This window comes from Staurois parvus, unplaced genomic scaffold, assembly GCF_062004578.1.
Source record: "Staurois parvus isolate SC_StPar_1 unplaced genomic scaffold, SC_StPar_1.0 ptg000011l, whole genome shotgun sequence".
In the NCBI taxonomy this organism is placed as follows: Eukaryota; Metazoa; Chordata; class Amphibia; order Anura; family Ranidae; genus Staurois; species Staurois parvus.
Window position 1 is genome coordinate 9,607,644 of NW_028317807.1, and position 18,753 is coordinate 9,626,396.

General features: G+C 43.0%; 2 protein-coding genes across 3 annotated transcripts in view; one reads left to right on the forward strand and one right to left on the reverse strand.

The window, feature by feature from the left end:
* LOC149473762 (alpha-aspartyl dipeptidase) overlaps positions 1–646 on the reverse strand; it is a 57,413-nt gene extending 56,767 nt beyond the window's left edge. The window contains exon 1 of one of the 2 annotated variants that reach the window (XM_089670604.1): positions 539–646. The gene's annotated coding sequence lies outside the window, so the exon portion shown is untranslated. The remainder of the gene's footprint in view (positions 1–538) is intronic. The other variant, XM_089670610.1, reaches the window with a different exon arrangement.
* The window catches only part of CYP20A1 (cytochrome P450 family 20 subfamily A member 1), a 62,813-nt gene continuing 44,701 nt past the window's right edge, over positions 642–18,753 (forward strand). The window contains exons 1-6 of the mRNA XM_089670598.1: positions 642–817; positions 4,307–4,356; positions 11,081–11,247; positions 12,643–12,788; positions 16,870–17,037; positions 18,359–18,437. Coding sequence (XP_089526724.1) covers positions 746–817; positions 4,307–4,356; positions 11,081–11,247; positions 12,643–12,788; positions 16,870–17,037; positions 18,359–18,437 — 682 coding nt within the window. The 5' untranslated portion in view covers positions 642–745. The remainder of the gene's footprint in view (positions 818–4,306; positions 4,357–11,080; positions 11,248–12,642; positions 12,789–16,869; positions 17,038–18,358; positions 18,438–18,753) is intronic.

Consider the following 18,753-nt stretch of genomic DNA (forward strand, 5'->3'; position numbering starts at 1 on the left):
GGATTGGGATCGACACCCCATGAGTGCTGCCATAGCAAGAGTTTGTCACTTAAAAAATTCCCAAAGATTCCAATAACTTTATATACAGGTCTATACATCACACCAACAAGAGACAACTTAGAAGGAAAAGGGACAGAGGGGTGATGAACTAAAGGCAATTATTGTGTCACTTTGTAAAAAAATAACGGTGGGATATATCCTGCAAGTTTTTTGTAGAGAGATTTCTCTTCACTTCCTGTCCCAACGCCAATACAGGAAGTAAAAGGAAATCTCTCCAAAGTGAAACAATCCCTTGTTGTCACCATAACTACTGTCCAATTAGAAGGTCTCCCTTCTGTTCAGGGACAACCCAAAATGTAGTGATTGTTACTTTCACTGATGACGGTAAACATGACAGGAAATCTCCCCAACATGGGTTCTAACTCGTCTCCACTCTATCCAAAACTGAAAAAATGTTTCCCTTTGTTATAACGCACACCCTCCAACACTCAGCAAGGCATATGTGACCAGTACGACTACATCCGTACACATGTCCTACATCTCAACTAAACGGTGTATCCTCTGATATGCCATCGTCAGCTCTACCCTCCGCCTGACTACACATCAACCACGTGTCACTCCTCGCCGATGCTTCCGGCAGTCGATTGCTCTTGGCTGGCAGGAGGTGGAGTTGATGGCTGAGCAGAGCTGTCTGTCTTAGTGTAGCGGGCCTGTTCCTGCAGAGATTGGAGTAGAGGGCTGGAGGATGCTGGACTTCGCTATATTCGCCATCACCTTCCTCCTGATCCTGGTGGGAGCGGTCCTGTACTTGTACCCGGTAAGGGGGAGAGAGGTGCTGGGAGTGGGTGCTGATGTGGCAGCTGGGTTACTGCAGAATGGTGAGCCTGCTCATGTATTCATTGTATACAATGGTGTGTGCACCAGTACTGTGGGGGCTTCTGAGACTTGTTTTCACCTGCGGTGCGCACAGCCTTCACTTGTGGTCCTGGGGTCTGCTTCCTATGGTCCACACAGCCTTCACCCGTGGTGCGCCTAGGCTTCGCCCCAGGTCCCCCCAACCTTTGCCCGTGGTCCTGGGGGGGTCCCATGGTCCCCCCAGCCTTCCCCTGGGTCTTGGTGGGGAGGGGGGTGGGGTTCCTATGGTCCACGCAGCCTTCACCTGCAGTCCTTGCAGGGGGCTTCCTATGTTCCACACCGCCTTCACCCGTGGTCCTGGGGGAGGCTTCTTATGGTGCGCACAGCCTTCACTTGTGGTCCTGGGGGGGCGGGGTTTCCTATGGTCCACACAGCCTTCACCTGGAGTCCTGGCAGGGGACTTTCTATGGTCCGCACAGCCTTCACCCATGGTGCACTCAGCATTCGCTCACTGTCCTGGGGGTGGGCTTCCTATGGTGCGCTCAGCCTTCACCCGTGGTCCTGGGGGAGGCTTCTTATGGTGTGCACAGCCTTCACCCTTGGTGCGTACAGCCTTCACTTGTGGTCCTGGGGGGCGGGGCTTCCTATGGTCCGCACCGCCTTCACCCGTGGTCCTGGGGGAGGCTTCTTATGGTGCGCACAGCCTTCACCCTTTGGTGCACACAGCCTTCACTTGTGGTCCCGGGGGAGCGGGACTTCCTATGGTCTGCACAGCCTTCAACCGTGGTGCGCACCGCCTTCACCCGTGGTCCTGGGGGAGGCTTCTTATGGTGCGCACAGCCTTCACCTGTGGTCCTGGGGGGGCGGGGCTTCCTATGGTCCGCACAGCCTTTACCCGTGGTCCTGGGGGAGGCTTCTTATGGTGCACACAGCCTTCACTTGTGGTGCACACAGCCTTCACTTGTGTTCCTGGGTGGGCTTCCTATGGTCCGCACAGCCTTTACCCCTGATTCACACAGCTTTCACTGTTGGATGCATTTAGAACAATGTGTAAAAGTGGTGTGAATACATTTATAATAGACTTCTATTTAGAAGAAGGTAACGGCGTGTGATATGGGTAGCACACTGGCTAAATGGTTAGCACTTCTGCCTGGCAGTACTAGGGTCGTTGGTTTGAATCCCAACCACTGCACTACCTGCCTGGAGTTTGCATGTTCTCCCTGTGCCTGTGTGGGTTTCCTCCGGGTGCTCCGGTTTCCTCCCACACTCCAAAGACATGTTGGTAGGTTAAATTGTCCCTAGTATGTGTATGTATGAATGTAAGTTAGGGACCTTAGATTGTACACCCCTTGAGGGTTAGGGACTGATGCGAATGTACAATATATATGTAAAGCACTGCGTAAATTGACGGCGCTATATAAGTACCTGAAATAAATAAATCCCATTATAAAGGATTATTGGGGGGGAGTTGCAGGCTTCCTATGTGTTATCCTGGGGAGGGGGGGTTCCTATGCGTTATCCTGGGGGCGCTTCCTGTGCGTTATCCTGGGGGCGGGGCGCTTCCTGTGCGTTATCCTGGGGGCGGGGCGCTTCCTGTGCGTTATCCTGGGGGCGGGGCGCTTCCTGTGCGTTATCCTGGGGGTGGGGCGCTTCCTGTGTGTTATCCTGGGGGGGGGGTTGTCCTTCGTTGTGTGTTAAGCCTCATTCACAGGGGGTATACAAAAGCATATGTCCATGAAGGGTTATATTTACCCCCACAGGCATGCACAGGTTGCATCCTCATGCAGGTGAGCACAGCCCTCCACATGTACAAGGCCTTATCTCGGGGGTGTCCTATGCATCACCCTGGAGGAAATCGCATATGTAACTTAGAATACATTGTACTTATTTTCAAGTTTCTTTTACATTTTGAAAGGCAAGGAGAAGTGTTTATGAGAGAAAATACCTTTTTGGAACAAAAAGTCCCCTTTCAGGTTTTCTTTTTTTTTGTGTTTTTTACTTCTGCTTTAAATCCCAACTTTTTCCATTAATGTTTGATTTCATTTTAGACAGAGAGAGGATGGGTTAAAGACTCTGTCATGTTTTAACTGCCATCTCTGTCTCATTGGAAGGATTTCTCTTCACTCTGTCAGGACAGGAATGGATTGGGCATTTCTCCAACAGGAACACAGAGACAAAAACAGTTTTTAGAGTGTGGAAGGATTAGAACTCCTGATCCATATTATTATTATTTTTTTTTTATTGCTATATTTGCCTTCTTGTCCCACCCACAACTGTTCCCCCCCCACCTCTTGTACAGATATCACAGGGACAGGAAGTGAGGGGAAATCTCCCCAGTGAGGTTATAGCCAGGACTAGAAATCTGACTACTTTTTTATCTTTTTCACATTTATCAAAAACTACAAATATTTTTTGTGGCTGGAGTAGGTAGGGTATTAATGAAAATTCGTATTTGAATGAAAAATATCCTTTTACACTTTATACTGGAGATAAGTGTGCGTTCTCGAACGTTTTTTGTTTAGTACACATTCACTGTGCGCAACTGTGTGTATAACATTGCGTTGCAATAACTCAGTTGTGCATAAATACAAGGAGCAATTAAAAGTAGATTTTTTTTTTTCAGTTTGAGGTTACAGAAGTACGCATAATAGAAATTTTAGGCCTTGTGCACACTGGACATTATAGAAACGCCAGTAGCATTAGCTGTAGAATGCTGAACGGTTTTTTTTCTCTATAGTGTTTTTTGCATTCTCTTCTAGAAACCCACTAGTTCTGGGTCTTTTTTCCAGTCAGTAAACTCCCTTGCCAAAAAATGTTTATTAAAGCCTATGTGTCTCCTAGATTGTAAGCTCCAAGGAGCAGGGCCGTCCTAACCCTCTTGTATTGTTGCTGTATTGTCTCCCGTTATATTGTAAAGCGCTGAGCAAACTGTTGGCGCTAGATAAATCCTGTATAATAATGTGTGCATGGACACATAGGATAACGTGCTGGGGAGTTTACTGGCTGTAAGAAAAAAACGCCAGAAGCCAAAAGCAGCAGCTGCAAAAACATCCAGTGTGCACGAGGCCTAAATGGTAACCCCTTTAATATGGTGACAGCCAGCCCTTTAAGTGGGCCATGATGCCAAAAGCCCATAGTAGGGGCTCTCAGTCATGCAGAACTATCATTAGCTGCACAGTGGTGTCATCTGTAGCCCATATAACTGGCTCCCAATCATAAGTAGTTCACGATGAGCTGTTGGTGGCAGGTTGCTCGCAGTTCTGGGAGCACCGACTGAGCATGCTTGAAGAATTACACAGCGGGGCATATGTGCGGCATTCCTTATGTTTTTGTACTGCAGGATAAATCTGTCAAGACCAGCTGCTCAGTTCACACAGTTGTAAGTGCCTGCATCTTTATCAAGTTAGAAAACAATTCATTTTTAAATATTTTCTTTTTCTTTGTCTTTCAGTCTTCCAGGCAAGCATGTGGTATACCTGGACTTGCTCCTACAGAAGAGAAGTAAGTTATGCACTGCTAGTAATAATTGAAGTGTTACTAAACCCAGGACCTTGCATTCACTGTGTCCAGTCTCCCACAGTACGCACAACATGGTAATGCAATTATTTTAGTAAATATAAACTGGTAAATATCTTTTCTCATCAGCAGTATATAGCAGTCTTATGACTTTTATTGGTGTCCGGCCAAGCACTGGTTAAAGCTTGTAGGAGGAGTTTTCATTCTCCTGACTGTCCTATGAGGCTGCATGACACCTGACCCTCTGGCTTATGCTGATTGGCCCTGTGCTGATCACATGCACCCTTGCAAAAAAACAAAAAAAAAACCTCTATAGCAATACACACCAAACTGAACATGTGCAGAGTGTCTCCTAGAGCTGTGGACTGTTAGCATTGGATTGGGGACTGTGTAAAAAGGGGAGGATCAGAGAAGACAAGATCAAACAGCCTCTTTACACAATGCAGAGGGTTAAACCCTTAGGTTCCACAGTGAGTATAACACGCATACTTTACTGCATATATAGTTGCAAGAAAAAGTATGTGAACCCCCTTGGGATTATGTGGAGTTTTGCATGAATTGGGCATAAAATGTGCTCTGAATGTCATCTAAGTCACAACAATAGAAGAACACAGTCTGCTGAACATAATACTACACAAACATTAGATGTTGCCATGATTTAATTGCACATAACATGTAAACATTCACAGTGCAGGGAGGAAAAAGTATGTGAGGCCCTAGCTTAATGACTTCTCCCAGAGCTAATTGGAGCCAGGAGTGAGCCAACCTTGACTCCAATCAGTGTGATGATATTGGATGTGTTGCTGACAGCTGTCCTGCCCTTAAAAAACACACACCTGTTTTGGGTTTACTGGTTTCAAGAAGCGCTGTCTGATGTGAACCATGCCTCGCAGAAAAGAGCTCTCAGAAGACCTACGATCAAGAATTGTTGACTTGCATGAAGCTGGTAAGGGTTACAAAAGTATCTCCAAAAGCCTTGATGTTCATGTGTCCACGGTAAGACAGATTGTCTACAAATGGAGAAAGTTAAGCACTATTGCTACTATCCCTAGGCGTGGTCGTCCTGTAAAAATGACTGCAAGAGCACAGCGCAGAATGCTGCATGAGGTAAAGAAGAATCCCAGAGTGTCAGCTAAAGACCTACAGAAATCTCAGGCACATGCTAACATTTTTGTTGACACATCTACAATAAGGAAAACATTAAAAAAGAATGGAGTACATGGGAGGACACCACGGAGGAAGCCATTGATGTCCAAAAAGAATATTGCAGCACGTTTGAAGTTTACAAAAGAGCACCTGGATGTTCCACAGCACTACTGGCAAAATATACTGTGGACAGATGAAACCAAGATAGAGTTGTTTGGGAAGAACACACAACACTATGTGTGGAGAAAAAAAGGCACAGCACACCAACATCAAAACCTCATCCCCACTGTAAAACATGGCGGAGGGAGCATCATGGTTTTGGGGCTGCTTTGCTGCCTCAGGGCCTGGACGAATTGTTGTCATTGATGGGAAAATGAATTCCAGAGTTTATCAAGACATTTTGCAGGAAAACGTACGACCATCTGTCCGCCAACTGAAGCTCCGCAGAGGATGGGTGATGCAACAGGACAATGACCCAAAGCATACAAGTAATTCAACAAAACAATGGCTGCAACAGCACAGAATATGCCTTCTGGAGTGGCCCAGTCAGAGTTCTGACCTCAACCCGATTGAAATGCTGTGGCATGACCTTAAGAGAGCGATTCACACCAGACATCCCAAGAATATTGCTACACTGAAACAGTTTTGTGAAGAGGAGTGGTCCAAAATTACTCCAGATCGTTGTGCAGGTCTGATCTGCAACTACAGGAAACGTTTGGTTGAGGTTATTGCTGCCAAAGGAGGGTCAACCAGTTATTAAGTCCAAAGGTTCACATACTTTTTCCTCCCTGCACTGTGAATGTTTACATGTTATGTGCAATTAAACCATGGCAACATCTAATGTTTGTGTAGTATTATGTTCAGCAGACTGTGTTCTTCTATTGTTGTGACTTAGATGACGTTCAGAGCACATTTTATGCCAAATTGATGCAAAACTCCACGAATCCCAAGGGGTTCACATACTTTTTCTTTCAACTGTACTTTTCTTTTGGATGCAGAAAAAAAGCATGAAACTGAAAAAAACTGAAATGCATATTGTGTGAACTGGTCCTAAAACTGATTTTGTAATCTAAATTATAATTAGAAAAGCTACAATTTCTGGGGAAATTGTGTGAAGTGTTCTTGCCTCCCCCAGTAGTCTAGGGCTTGAAAATGAGGGAGTGTTGGCAGTTTAGAAATCATGTCCTGATTTTTCAGCTCACACTCTAGCTTTTTTCACTCTGCTGCCTGCTCACACACCTGGGTTCCTATGGCAACTCGCTCTACAGCAAGGGCAAAGAAGAGCGGTTAAAAACAAACTGCTCCAACTTGCTCACTTCACTGGCGGTTGCCATCTTCAAACGGTTGTAGTTTAAAAATTATAAATCCTACACTGAAGAGCTTTTGATATAAGATTTGTGTAGGTGGGCTTGAAAATGAGGGAGTGATGACAGTTTAGAAATCATGTCCTGATTTTTCAGCTCCCACTCTAGCTTTTGTCAGCTCCCATTCTAGTTTTGAACATTCCGCCATTCATTCCTATGGGACCAATTTCACCACAAAAACGCCGATATTTTGTGAACCATTCGGCAAAACGTTCCACAAAGTAATAGCACACCAATCGGGAACAATCCGCACGTTTCGGTATATTACTGTCTATGTAGTGTAAAAACTGTGGGAGGAGTTAGGATGGTAAATTTGGCTATAATAATAAGAATATATATGTGAGATAACAGTAAGTGGTCTTGCCATGCAAGAACACTTAATAAGGCTTACCTGTAGGTACAGTAAATATCTCCTAAACTTGCACCGTTTAGGAGATATTCACAAAGCATGCAGTTGGTTTTGACACTGGCGCATGCGCTCTGAAGGGACGGCACACCACGCCGTCCCTTCAGTGCTCTATGCCGCAGCCAAGGGCTCCCGCGCCCATGTGCAGGGATGACTTAATCACGGCTCCAGCCATTCATACTGCCAGAGCTTGCAAACCCAGAAGGAAGACTGGGTGAAGATGGTGGCGCCGGGGAGCCGTGACAGCGCGGCACTGGAGGGCTCTGTGTACAGGTAAGTCTGTCATAATATACTACTATGCAGTGCATACTAGTACATTATAACCTAAACCTGCAGAGGGGGGCCCATTGTTTTGTCTTGTCTGGGGATTTACTACCGCTTTAAGACCCATCTCCTTGCTCCCATTTACCTGTAAGCTTTTAGAACAGCTAGTGTACAACCATCTGAGCTCCTACCTCATTGACATCAACTTTCTTGACCCCCTTAGTCTGGCTTTCACGCTCAATAGTCCATAGAAACTGCTGTACTAAAGCTCGCTAACGATTTACTAACTGCTAAAACCTATGGCCACTGCTACATACTCATACTTCTAGACCTTTCTGTTGCCTTGGATACTGCTGACTATCCTCCCCTTCCCACAAAAAAAAAACCCCACTCACTTGACCTCCAAGACTCTGCTCTTTCCTGGTTCTCCTCCTATCTGTCACAGCTTTTCTTCAGTGTTGCCTACAACTCTGTCTCCTCCTCTCCATTTCTTGCTTTAGGGGTCCCCAAGGTTATGTCCTTGGACCCCCTCTCTTCTCCATCTATATCTCCCCTCTTGGAAACTCCCACAGTTCCAGTACCATCTCTGTGCTGATGACACCCAAATCTCTCACTTTGCTCTTCACCTCACTTCTTCAATCTCCTCTCACATTACTAACTTAACAAGTGACATACCAGTTGGGATTTCATATCACTTCCTAAAACTCTGTATTTCCAAAACTGAGCTCATAACATTCCCTCATGCCCGTACCACCTCCCCTGAGATCTCTGTCAAGACCAATAATACAGCTATTAGTTCCCCCCTCATGCCAGAGTGCTGGGTATAATCCTGAACTCTGACCTGTCCTTTCAGCTCCAAATCCAATCACCGTCCAAATCTTGTAGACTATTCCAAAATATGCCCCTTTTTAACCGATGAAACCGCTAAGTAACCCATTCACCCCTTATCTTTTATCTTTACTATTGTAATTCCCTCTTCACAGGCTTATGTCTACATAGTGTGGCAGTGCGTTGCCCTGCCAGAGTCTACAAAGAGGTTATGACCCAGGATTCTCAGCCATGCAGGTTGAGGGGCTCTAGGGAGCTCGTGTCATTCAGAGGAAACTGGCTTTTCAGCTTCCCCAGTGTTTGGTAAAGTTTGTTATGGGACCTGGAGCCTGGAGATTTTGAAGTGATCTGAGAGGGATGAAGTTCCAATCCTGGGTCCAGGTTTTCAGAACCACCAGCACACTAATTGGTCGGGTGTGTGCTGGGCTATTAGTGGTGACCTGACCTGGGCTTCACCCCAGAAGAAAGAGGAGGTCACTGCCAAGAATCAGAAGGTCTCCACGTGGGTGCCAAAGCAGCAAGGGGCTGGAATTTATGTGCACAGAGTTGCGTAATGAAGACTGTAAGTGGGAGGCAGACAAAGGGCCTAATGGGTAAAGCCAGAGCAGGAGTGCTGCATTTGTAAGCCTGGAGGCTGAATGTGTATTTTGGATGGAAATGCTGAGAACTCCTGTGAGAGAAAACCCATAGATTTTCTTTTCTGGAAGTTTGTTGAACTTTTGTTTTAATAAAAGTGGGCAAGAAAAGCTCTTAAAAAGAAGAAAAGGGAGTGGCAGTGTTCTTTAAAGTTTTCCAAATGCTCAGTATCTGCCACCCCTCGCTGCCAATGCCTCCACTGGCTATCAATTGCCCAACAAAAAAATTCAAAATACTAACATACAAAACCATTTACAACTCTGCTCCAGGCTACATCACCAATCTTGTTTCAGTATACTACCCAAATTGTCCCCTCTGCTCCTACTCTTTAGCTCCCTTGTCTCCTCCTCCCATGCTAGTCTTCAGGACTTCAGCAGAGCCTATCCCATCATCTGGAACTCTCCACAATACTCCTTCTGTCTATCTCCTACTCTGTTCACTTTTAGGCGACCCCTGAAAACTCATCTCTTCAGGGAATCCTATCTTACCTTCAGTCAACAACTGAATCTCTTATTTCTTCTATCAGCTAATACCTCACAGTTATTTTCTTCAGCCTCCCCATTACACTGTGAGGTCTCAGGCGCAACCCCCTAATCCTCTTGTGGTGTTACTGTACTGTCTTCCTTTATTTTGTAATACGCTGCACAAACTGTTGGCGCTATATAAATCTATACAATTATCTATAACAATCTATAGAACTATAGGCAAAACTTTATTTTTCATTTTGGATACAGTAAAGTCATCTTTTTTCCATTGGGGAGATTTACCTTCGCTTTTTGTCCCATATCCAAAAAGGAAGTGAGAGTAAACCCCTCCGAATTAAGGGAATCTCTTGGGGATACCCAGGTCACTAGAATTAGTGTCCCCTCTGAAAATTTATTTTCTGGGGACAACCCAAAATTTGTGGTTTCTTTTACGTTCACTTTCAATGATAATGGTAAACATGGTAAATAGAAAGGGTGGATCTCCCTAACAGGGACACAGACCGCAAAAAAAGTTGTTCCAATCCAACTGCCCCCTTTCCAAAACTAAAAAAAAAAAAGTTTTGCCTTTTAGTTATACTATAATAATAATCATAAATTAAGTAAAACTTTACTCTGCTTTTTAACGGATAAGTTCACCTTTTGGACAAAAATAATGCACATTTTTTTTGCAGGTAAAAAAATGTGCATTTATTTATTTTGTCCAAAGGAGCCTGGAAAGCATTGTACCAATGATCAGTGGATTGCTGATGCCACACAGGCCTGTCAGAATATCTGTTTGCCGTACAGGGAAAGCTTCAATGAACTACCACAGCGCTCCACAGTGCCATGGTAGTTCATTGAAAACTACACACCCACAGCCACAGAACTTGCAGTTCGTTCATTCACGGAAGTCCGTGAATGAATGATGCGGCCGTATGGGAAGAGCCCCGCTCAGCCACACTGTTTTCAAATCTGACAGTACGGGGAAACTTCTCCCCATATTATCTGTCACAGGGGGGAGGGGTGGGGTGGGCAGCGGCGCTGCTGATGCTATGGGAACGTGTTGCATATTCCACCCTAAAAACGGGTGGAACTTGTAACATGTTCCCAAAGGTAAACTTCTTTAATTATTTAGAACTGATCGCTGATCTACACAAACCTCTACCCATCTGGATCTTGAGTATATGCACATTTTTGTGAATAGCAACAAAGACTGTTGGTTGAAATTTTTAACTTGTCCTATGGTGTATTTTATTAGATTCTACCAAAAAAAGGTTTTGCTGCAGCAGCACGCTCATCATAGACATGTCCCTTGACATGCATTCCTGACTAATTTTCAGGTATCTGATATAAATGATTTAGTGTCTGCTACTTCACTAGATGGTGATATTTTTCTGCATGTAGCTGATTTGCTGTTAACTCAAACAATACCACAAGCAGACAGAAAACATGATTATTCTAATACCCTACATTTTCAGCATTTTTAAAAATTGTTAATATTAATATATTTGTAAAGGTTACCAATAGTATGTTCTTTAAAGTGCATCTGAATTTTGCTTCCTGGCATATACATTTTTAATTTGATGTTTTGGCTTTCCCAGAGATGGAAATCTGCAAGACATTGTGAACACGGGAAGTTTACATGAATTCCTGGTTAACTTACATGAGAAGTTTGGTCCTGTTGCCTCCTTCTGGTTTGGTCGGAGACTTGTTGTCAGTCTTGGATCCTTAGACCTTCTAAAACAACACATAAACCCTAACAGACTATGTGAGTGTTTTTTTTTTTTTTTTGTTCCTGTGTGTTAATAAGTAATGCCACATCTTTTTAAGAACAGTTCGATACATAAGGTCCTAAGTTACCCACACTTATTAAAATTTCTGATTTAGTGATATCTCTTCAGCAAATACCAAACACTATCTGACTGTTGTATTTTACTACATAAACCTTTTGCCACTGGATTTTTGGGACAATCAAAAAATTGTCACGTTTAAAAGCATACCTAAACTCAAAAACAAAAAAATATACATATTGAAGCTTACAAGTCCTTAGGTATACTGGCTGCATACATTTTTTAAGGCTTTTTTTTCCCCTGTTATTTTTATGTAGTGATCCTGCCATTAACATAGTTATTGTACCAGAGTGACAATGCTCACTAACAGCACTGTAGCAGTGTATCTTTGTAGCAGTGTTGTCACCATAGGCTGGTGCAGGTTACAAAGCACACTGGGATCTTGGCAAGATTAACAGTTATATTTCTGTACTTGCAGAAAGTGTTCTGCTTTTATCGCTGTCGCACTTTGAATGACAATTGCGTGGTCATGCAACACTGTACCCATATGAAATTTTTATAACTTTTTTTCACACAAATAGAGCTTTCTTTTGGTGGTATTTAATCACCACTGAGTTTTTTTTTTAATCTTTTGCTATATAAAACAACACTTGAAACGTTTGAAAAAAAACTGACTTTTCTTCATTTCTGTTATAAAATTTTGCAAATAAATAAAATTTCTTCATAAATGTAGGTCAAAATGTATTCTGCTACATTTCTTTGGTGAAAATAATAATTGAATTTGTATTTTTTTTTTCAAATGTTTCTATTTTTTTTATTTTTATTAAATTTTTTTTTTTTTTTTTACTATTTTTTTTTATTTTTCAGCACACTGACCAAAGCAATACAATGTTACCATAGTAACATTGAACTACTCTGGGCAAGTGATCAGGATTTTTTTTACCACATTATGATTGCTAATACCAGTGTATTTAATTGATATTTGCAATCATTGTTACTGAATTAAACTGATTCAGTCAGTCTTTTGTTGTGATTAGCTGTGATTGGGCAAAGCTGATCACATGATACAGATGGGCTGTTATTTACCCTGTCTGTATCATGTGACTGCCTTGACCAGGACAGGAAGCCATCCATTGTATACAATTGACATGCGATCTGCTGTGATTGGTCACAGCGGTCACATGACACTGGCAACAGGCTGGTGTAGTGATATGTCATCGGCTGTGTCCCGTGGACACAGCCAGTGACAGACCGCGCTGCTGCGTGGCTCGTTTTGACAGGTGTTAAGTACTGTACATAATACACAACTTTTAAGTATGGCTGCGTTTTAGATACCTATGACAGCATTGATAAATGTCTCTTTGTCTCATCAGCTGATCCATTTCAGATGATGCTGAAATCTCTTTTGGGTTACCAATCCGGAGTTATTGGAGAAGCAGCTGAAAGTCATGTACAGAAAAAGCTGTATGAGAATGGAATAAACAAATCTTTACAAAGCAACTTCACTGTAATAATTAAGGTATTAAACGCTGGTTTACTTAAGCATTTTATCCATACAGTGTCAAAGCAGATAACATATGCAGCTGCTGGTAATTTGCTGAGACTCTGTAGCAGTAATTTGCAGGCTGTAGCTAGACACTTTCATTGGGGTTCTTGTATCCTAGCAACAGTGTCTCTAAAATACACGTATTATGCTTACCATTACTGTCTGTGATAAATTGAATCTTTACCCATTTTCAGAGTTACAGGTGCTGCTAGTATTTTCAGCATTCCAACACTTCTGGGTGTGCTGGACCCCTGCATCTCCATCCTGTTATATCATGCTGGCTGCTCTGTCACTAGTGTGTTCTTGCAGCTACAATATATTCCAGTGAAATCTGAGCACTTCTTTGTTTCTGGGTACAGTTTACTAACCAAAGAATCAATCCTTTCTAGGGGGATTCCTTGTTCCAGTTTGTACCCTGTAATTAATAAGATTTCATTTATGTGTAATTAACACAATTCAGTTTGTCCATAGCAACCAGTCAGGTTTTCTTTAAGCCCACAAAAGCAAAATAAAATCTAAAACCAATGAGCCATTTTTTTAAATTTCTAAAAGTAATAGTCTTGCTAAACGGCAGACACAACTATTTGCCAGAAAACCATCTTTTGTGCTCCCCCTTTAGTTTACTTTACTAGGGACCATATTTTACTGCCAGGGCCAATCCGTGTCAATTTACATCCCCCTGTCCAGTAAGAGATCCCTAACTGGAGAATGGATCGTTTACGCTGGACAGAGGGATGACCATTGGCTGGGCTTAAGTCGGAAGTCATCGATTTCAGGACTCAGTGAAATTAATTTAAGAAAGAGAGGATAGAGCAATGTTTTAAAGCTAATCAGGTTAATAGTATGCATCTTGTGGTGTCTGCTCTTAGCCATTTAAAAAAATGTAGGTATTTTGTGCCTGTAGGCACAATGAATATCCCCTAAACTTGCAGCATTTAGGAGTTATTCACAGGTTCTGCAGCTGGTGATGTCACCAGCGCATGTGCACTGTGCTCCGAAGCGAGGGTACACTGAGTGTGTCATCAATCCAGAGCGCTGTGCCGGAGTTATGTCATTGCGGCTCTAATTCAAATGGAAAAGATGGTAGCCATGACCGCAGTGAGAGCATGCTGGAGGGATCCATTTTACAATTAAGTCTGTCATAATGTGTGGCATTTTAGCACATTATGCTCTTAAATTGCAGCGACTTCTCTACCGCTTTAAACATTCTGAAAAGTTGAACCCTCTGCTTCTTGTGATTAAATTTGTTGTAACAATTTAGAATTATATTGTTAGTAAAACACAAATCACTAAGTATTTTTAGTTGTGTAAAAGCATAAAAAAGTTTGTCAAACATGTATGCACTGTAACTGGTTACTGGCAGTAAATATACCGTAGTACAAGGGGTATCAGAGACAGTGGTATTTGAAATACTGAGTTTAAAAAAAAAAAGAGCTATAGTGCTTTGCAAGTATTTTGCCCCCTTCCTTTAATTTTTTTATTTGTAAAACTTAAAAGATTTATTATCAAACAAATTTTAATATTACACTAAGATAACCCAAGTAAATAAAAAATGCAGTTTTTAAATTATTTAATTTAAGGGAAAAAGCTGTCCAAACCTGCCTAGCCCTTGCCACATCCAGACCTTATTACTGCCAGACCTGTTGAATGAAGAAATCACCTAATTATAATCTGACAGAGTGAAGCATGCCAAAAGATCTAAAACAAAATAACACATCATGCTGGTATCTAAAGAAATTCAAGAACAGATGAGAAACAAAGTAATTGGCATGTATTGGTCTGGAAAGGGTTAGAAAGTAATTTCTAAGGCTTTGGGACTCCAGAGAACCACGGTGAGAGCCATCATCCACAAATGGAAAAAACTTGGAACAGTGGTGAACCTTCCCAGGAGTGGCTGGCCTACCAAAATTACTCCAAGAACACAAAGACAACTCACCTAGGAGGTTATAAAAGAACACAGAACAACATCTAAAGAACTACAGGCCTCACTTGCTTCACTTAAGGTCCATGCTGATGATCCAACAACAAGAAAGACTGGGCAAAAATGGCATCCATGCAAGAGTTTCAAGGTGGAAGCCACTGCTGACCAAAAAGAACACAAAGGTTCATCTCACATTTGCCAAAAAACATTTTGATTATCCCTAAGACTTATACAGCAGGACTTGATCACCAGCAAGTCCACCTTTTAAACGGGGCATTCATGATGTGGCTAAATTTTAAATAATTCTGCAAAAAAGAGTGGGTCAAAATTCCTCTACAGCGATGTGAAAGACTCGTGCTCCATTATTGCAAACAGTTGATTGCAGTTGTTGCCACCAAGGGTGGTACAACCAGTTATTAGGTTTAGATGGCAATCACTTTACAAACCAGGCAGGTAAGCAGGTTTGGAGAGCTTTTTTCTCTTAATAAATTAAATCATCATTTTGTATTTACCGTATTTGCCGGCGTATAAGACGACTTTTTGACCCTTGAAAATCTACTCAAAAGTCGGGGGTCGTCTTATACGCCGGTATACGGCATACTGACACTTTTTAGGGGGGCGGCGCAGTGCCGCCGCCGCCCCCCCCTTCCAACAGAAGGGACACTAAGTACAGGGGTGGGCAGGGGCTGGTGTTTCCTACCTGGCTCCGGTCCCACGACGATCCGGTCCAGGAAGCGCGGCTGCTCCTTCGGTTCGGCCACTGGATGTTCGCGCGGCTGCTCGGCTCCGCCTCCTCACCGGTGATTGCCCGCCAAAACTGTAGCTCAGGAAAGGCACACAGGCGGCCAATCACCAGCGAGGGGGCGGAGCCGAGCGGCCCCGTGAAAATCGAGTGCAGGAGCAGCAGGTAAGTGTGCCGTGTAGAGGTGCTGCTGCAACCACATATGCTGGCTGCAGCAGCACCATACTAGAACAGGGTCAGCAAGTGTCATTTGTGTCAGTGGGAGGAATAGTGCCCCATCACTGATACCAATGATGGAGCACTATTCCTCTCACTGACACCAATGATGGGGCACTATTCCTCCCAATGACACCAACGATGGGGCACTATTCCTCCCCCCCACTGACACCAACGATGAGGCACTATTCCCCCCCCACTGACACCAATGATGGGGCACTATTCTACCCCCCCCCCACTGACACCAATGATGGGACACCATTCCTCCCACTGACACCAATGTTGGGACACTATTCCTCCCATTGACACCAATGATGGGGCACTATTCCTCCCACTGACACCAATGTTGGGACACTATTCCTCCCACAGACACCAATGATGGGGCACTATTCCCCCCACTGATACTAATGATGGGGCACTATTCCTGCCACTGATACCAATGATGGGGCACTATTCCTCCCACTGACACCAATGATGGGGCACTATTCCTCCCACTGATACCAATGATGGGGCACTATTCCTCCCACTGATACCAATGATGGGGCACCTATTCCCCCCACTGACACCAATGATGGGGCACTATTCCTGCCACTGATACCAATGATGGGGCACTATTCCTCCCACTGATACCAATGATGGGGCACCTATTCCCCCCACTGATACTAATGATGGGGCACTATTCCTGCCACTAATACCAATGATGGGGCACTATTCCTCCCACTGACACCGATGATGGGGCACTATTCCTCCCACTGATACCAATGATGGGGCACTATTCCTCCCACTGACACCGATGATGGGGCACTATTCCTCCCACTGACACCGATGATGGGGCACTATTCCTCCAACTGACACCAATGATGGGGCACTATTGCTCCCCTGGTGTGCATTGGAAGAGGGGTAGTCTTATACGGCGAGTATAGCCCAAACACTACATTTTAGCAGGAAAAGTAGGGGGTCGTCTTATACGCCCAGTCGTCTTATACACCGGCAAATACGGTACTTGAGTTATCTTTGTGTAATATTAAAATGTGTTTGATGATCTGGATCATTTAAGTGTGACAAATATGCAAAAAAAAATATGCACAACTTGACAAGGACATAGGGCATTTTTCATGTCTTGATTCTTATCTGGACTTTGTATCGCTATACCAAACAGACTCTTTCTATTACAGCTTTCAGAGGAATTGCTGGCAAAGTGGAGTTCCTTCCCTCAGGCTCAGCATTTGCCTTTATGTCAGCACATGCTTGGGTTCGCCATGAAATCGGTCACACAGACTGCAATGGGAGGTAGCTTTGAAGATGATCAAGAGGTCATCCGTTTCCGTAAAAATCATGATGTTGTGAGTATAAGAGATTGCAACCCAACTTAAACCTATCTTACAATATTAAATAGAATAAAAACTTAATTTTGGCTACCTATCTCTCACTCCTTATAACACTTTCAATTGCTGCACTTTCCCATGAACCTTGTCCCTGATGTCCAATGTGCATTAATGCATGCAATCGTCCATTGTCCTTCCCAGGACCTGTCTTGTTCTCATCTGATATTGTCAACAGTACTGTGCAGTCGTCCTTTGACCCTAAGTCCTGGTAGCTTTATTTTTCCCATCTGTCCCCACAACAGTAGATCCTGTTTTCTTAGTGCGTTTGTTCTGGTATCTGTGTGCACTACTCCACTGAGTTTTGATTCAGGTACAGTATGTTAACAGACAAGAGCTGAGAGCAAGACTGCACGCACTCTGCATTTCCTTTTCCAGCAGTACCAATATGAAAAGCCCTAATTCAGTGATGGTGGAGTTAAAGGTTAGATTCTGTAATATTTTAGAATTTAGAAAGGAGCTAATTAACCTACCAGCATGTCTTTGGAGTGTAGGAGGACACTGGAGTACCTGGATGAAACCCATGCAGGCACAGAGAGAACATGCAAACTCCAGGCTTGTAGGGATGTTTGGGATTTGAACCAATGACCCTAGTTTTGCCAGGGGGAAGTGCTAACCACTTAGCCACTGTGCTGAACATGTGATATTTTGTATACTTTAGTTAAGTACAGTAGATAAAACATAGCTGCCACACAGGTTTTTTTTTTTTCTTCATGGTTTCTTCCAGACTGTGTAAAAAGCCCAAGTATTCAATAATATACAATTATCTTTCTCTGAGAAGCCCTGTGCAGAAAGTCATATCGGTGGTAACAATCTATAGAACCACTTTTGGCCTTAATGAACTTGGGCTTAAAGTATGAGGCCTGTACCATTGTCTATTGTCAACTAGCAGTGGCACAAGATTAAGAATATTAGTGTAAAACACTTCTGCTTCTGTGATCTTCAGGTCTGTTTTGGAGATTGCATTGTATTTAGTGCACAGTGTGCCTCTCAGAGGGCATAGTGTTGACTACAGTATGAAGGTAATGGATTCTTCAGGAGGGCAAAAGGGTGTGTGGGTTTATAGGTAAGGTCTTGAGCATTTTAGCTGCATAAATATTTCTGAAAGTTGGGTGTGGTAAAACCTATATTAGTCATGAAATATCATCATGGTTATTTACTCACACACAAATACAGATATATGTGCAAATTCATTGTAAAATAATAAAAAAAAACCAAAAACAAATTATTAAAGATCTATTCCACATTTTTTTTTTCTTGTGTTTATCTGTTCCGTTTTTAGATTTGGTCTGAAATTGGGAAGGGTTTCCTTGATGGTTCAATAGAAAGAAGTCCTAGTCGGAAAAAGCAATATGAAAATGGTGAGTTTACCACGGTTCTATTCGCTGCAAAGATTGCCCATATGCTGCCAAATCCGAAAAGCTATCTAAACCCCAAAACAAAATGTTAATATATTTTAGCTAACCAGTCTTGTAGCAGATGTGGTGGCTCTGTTCTGTTTTTTTTTTTTGTTTTTGTTTTTTTTGTTTTTTTTTTATTTCACTCTAACAGGTATTTTTCGGTGTTTGCAGAAAATGTACTTAATCTTTCTAGGATTCCTGAGTCCTTGTAACTTCCTGTTCACAGAACTGAAATAGCACACCACATTATATGCTTTCCCAGCTATCTTCTGTAAAC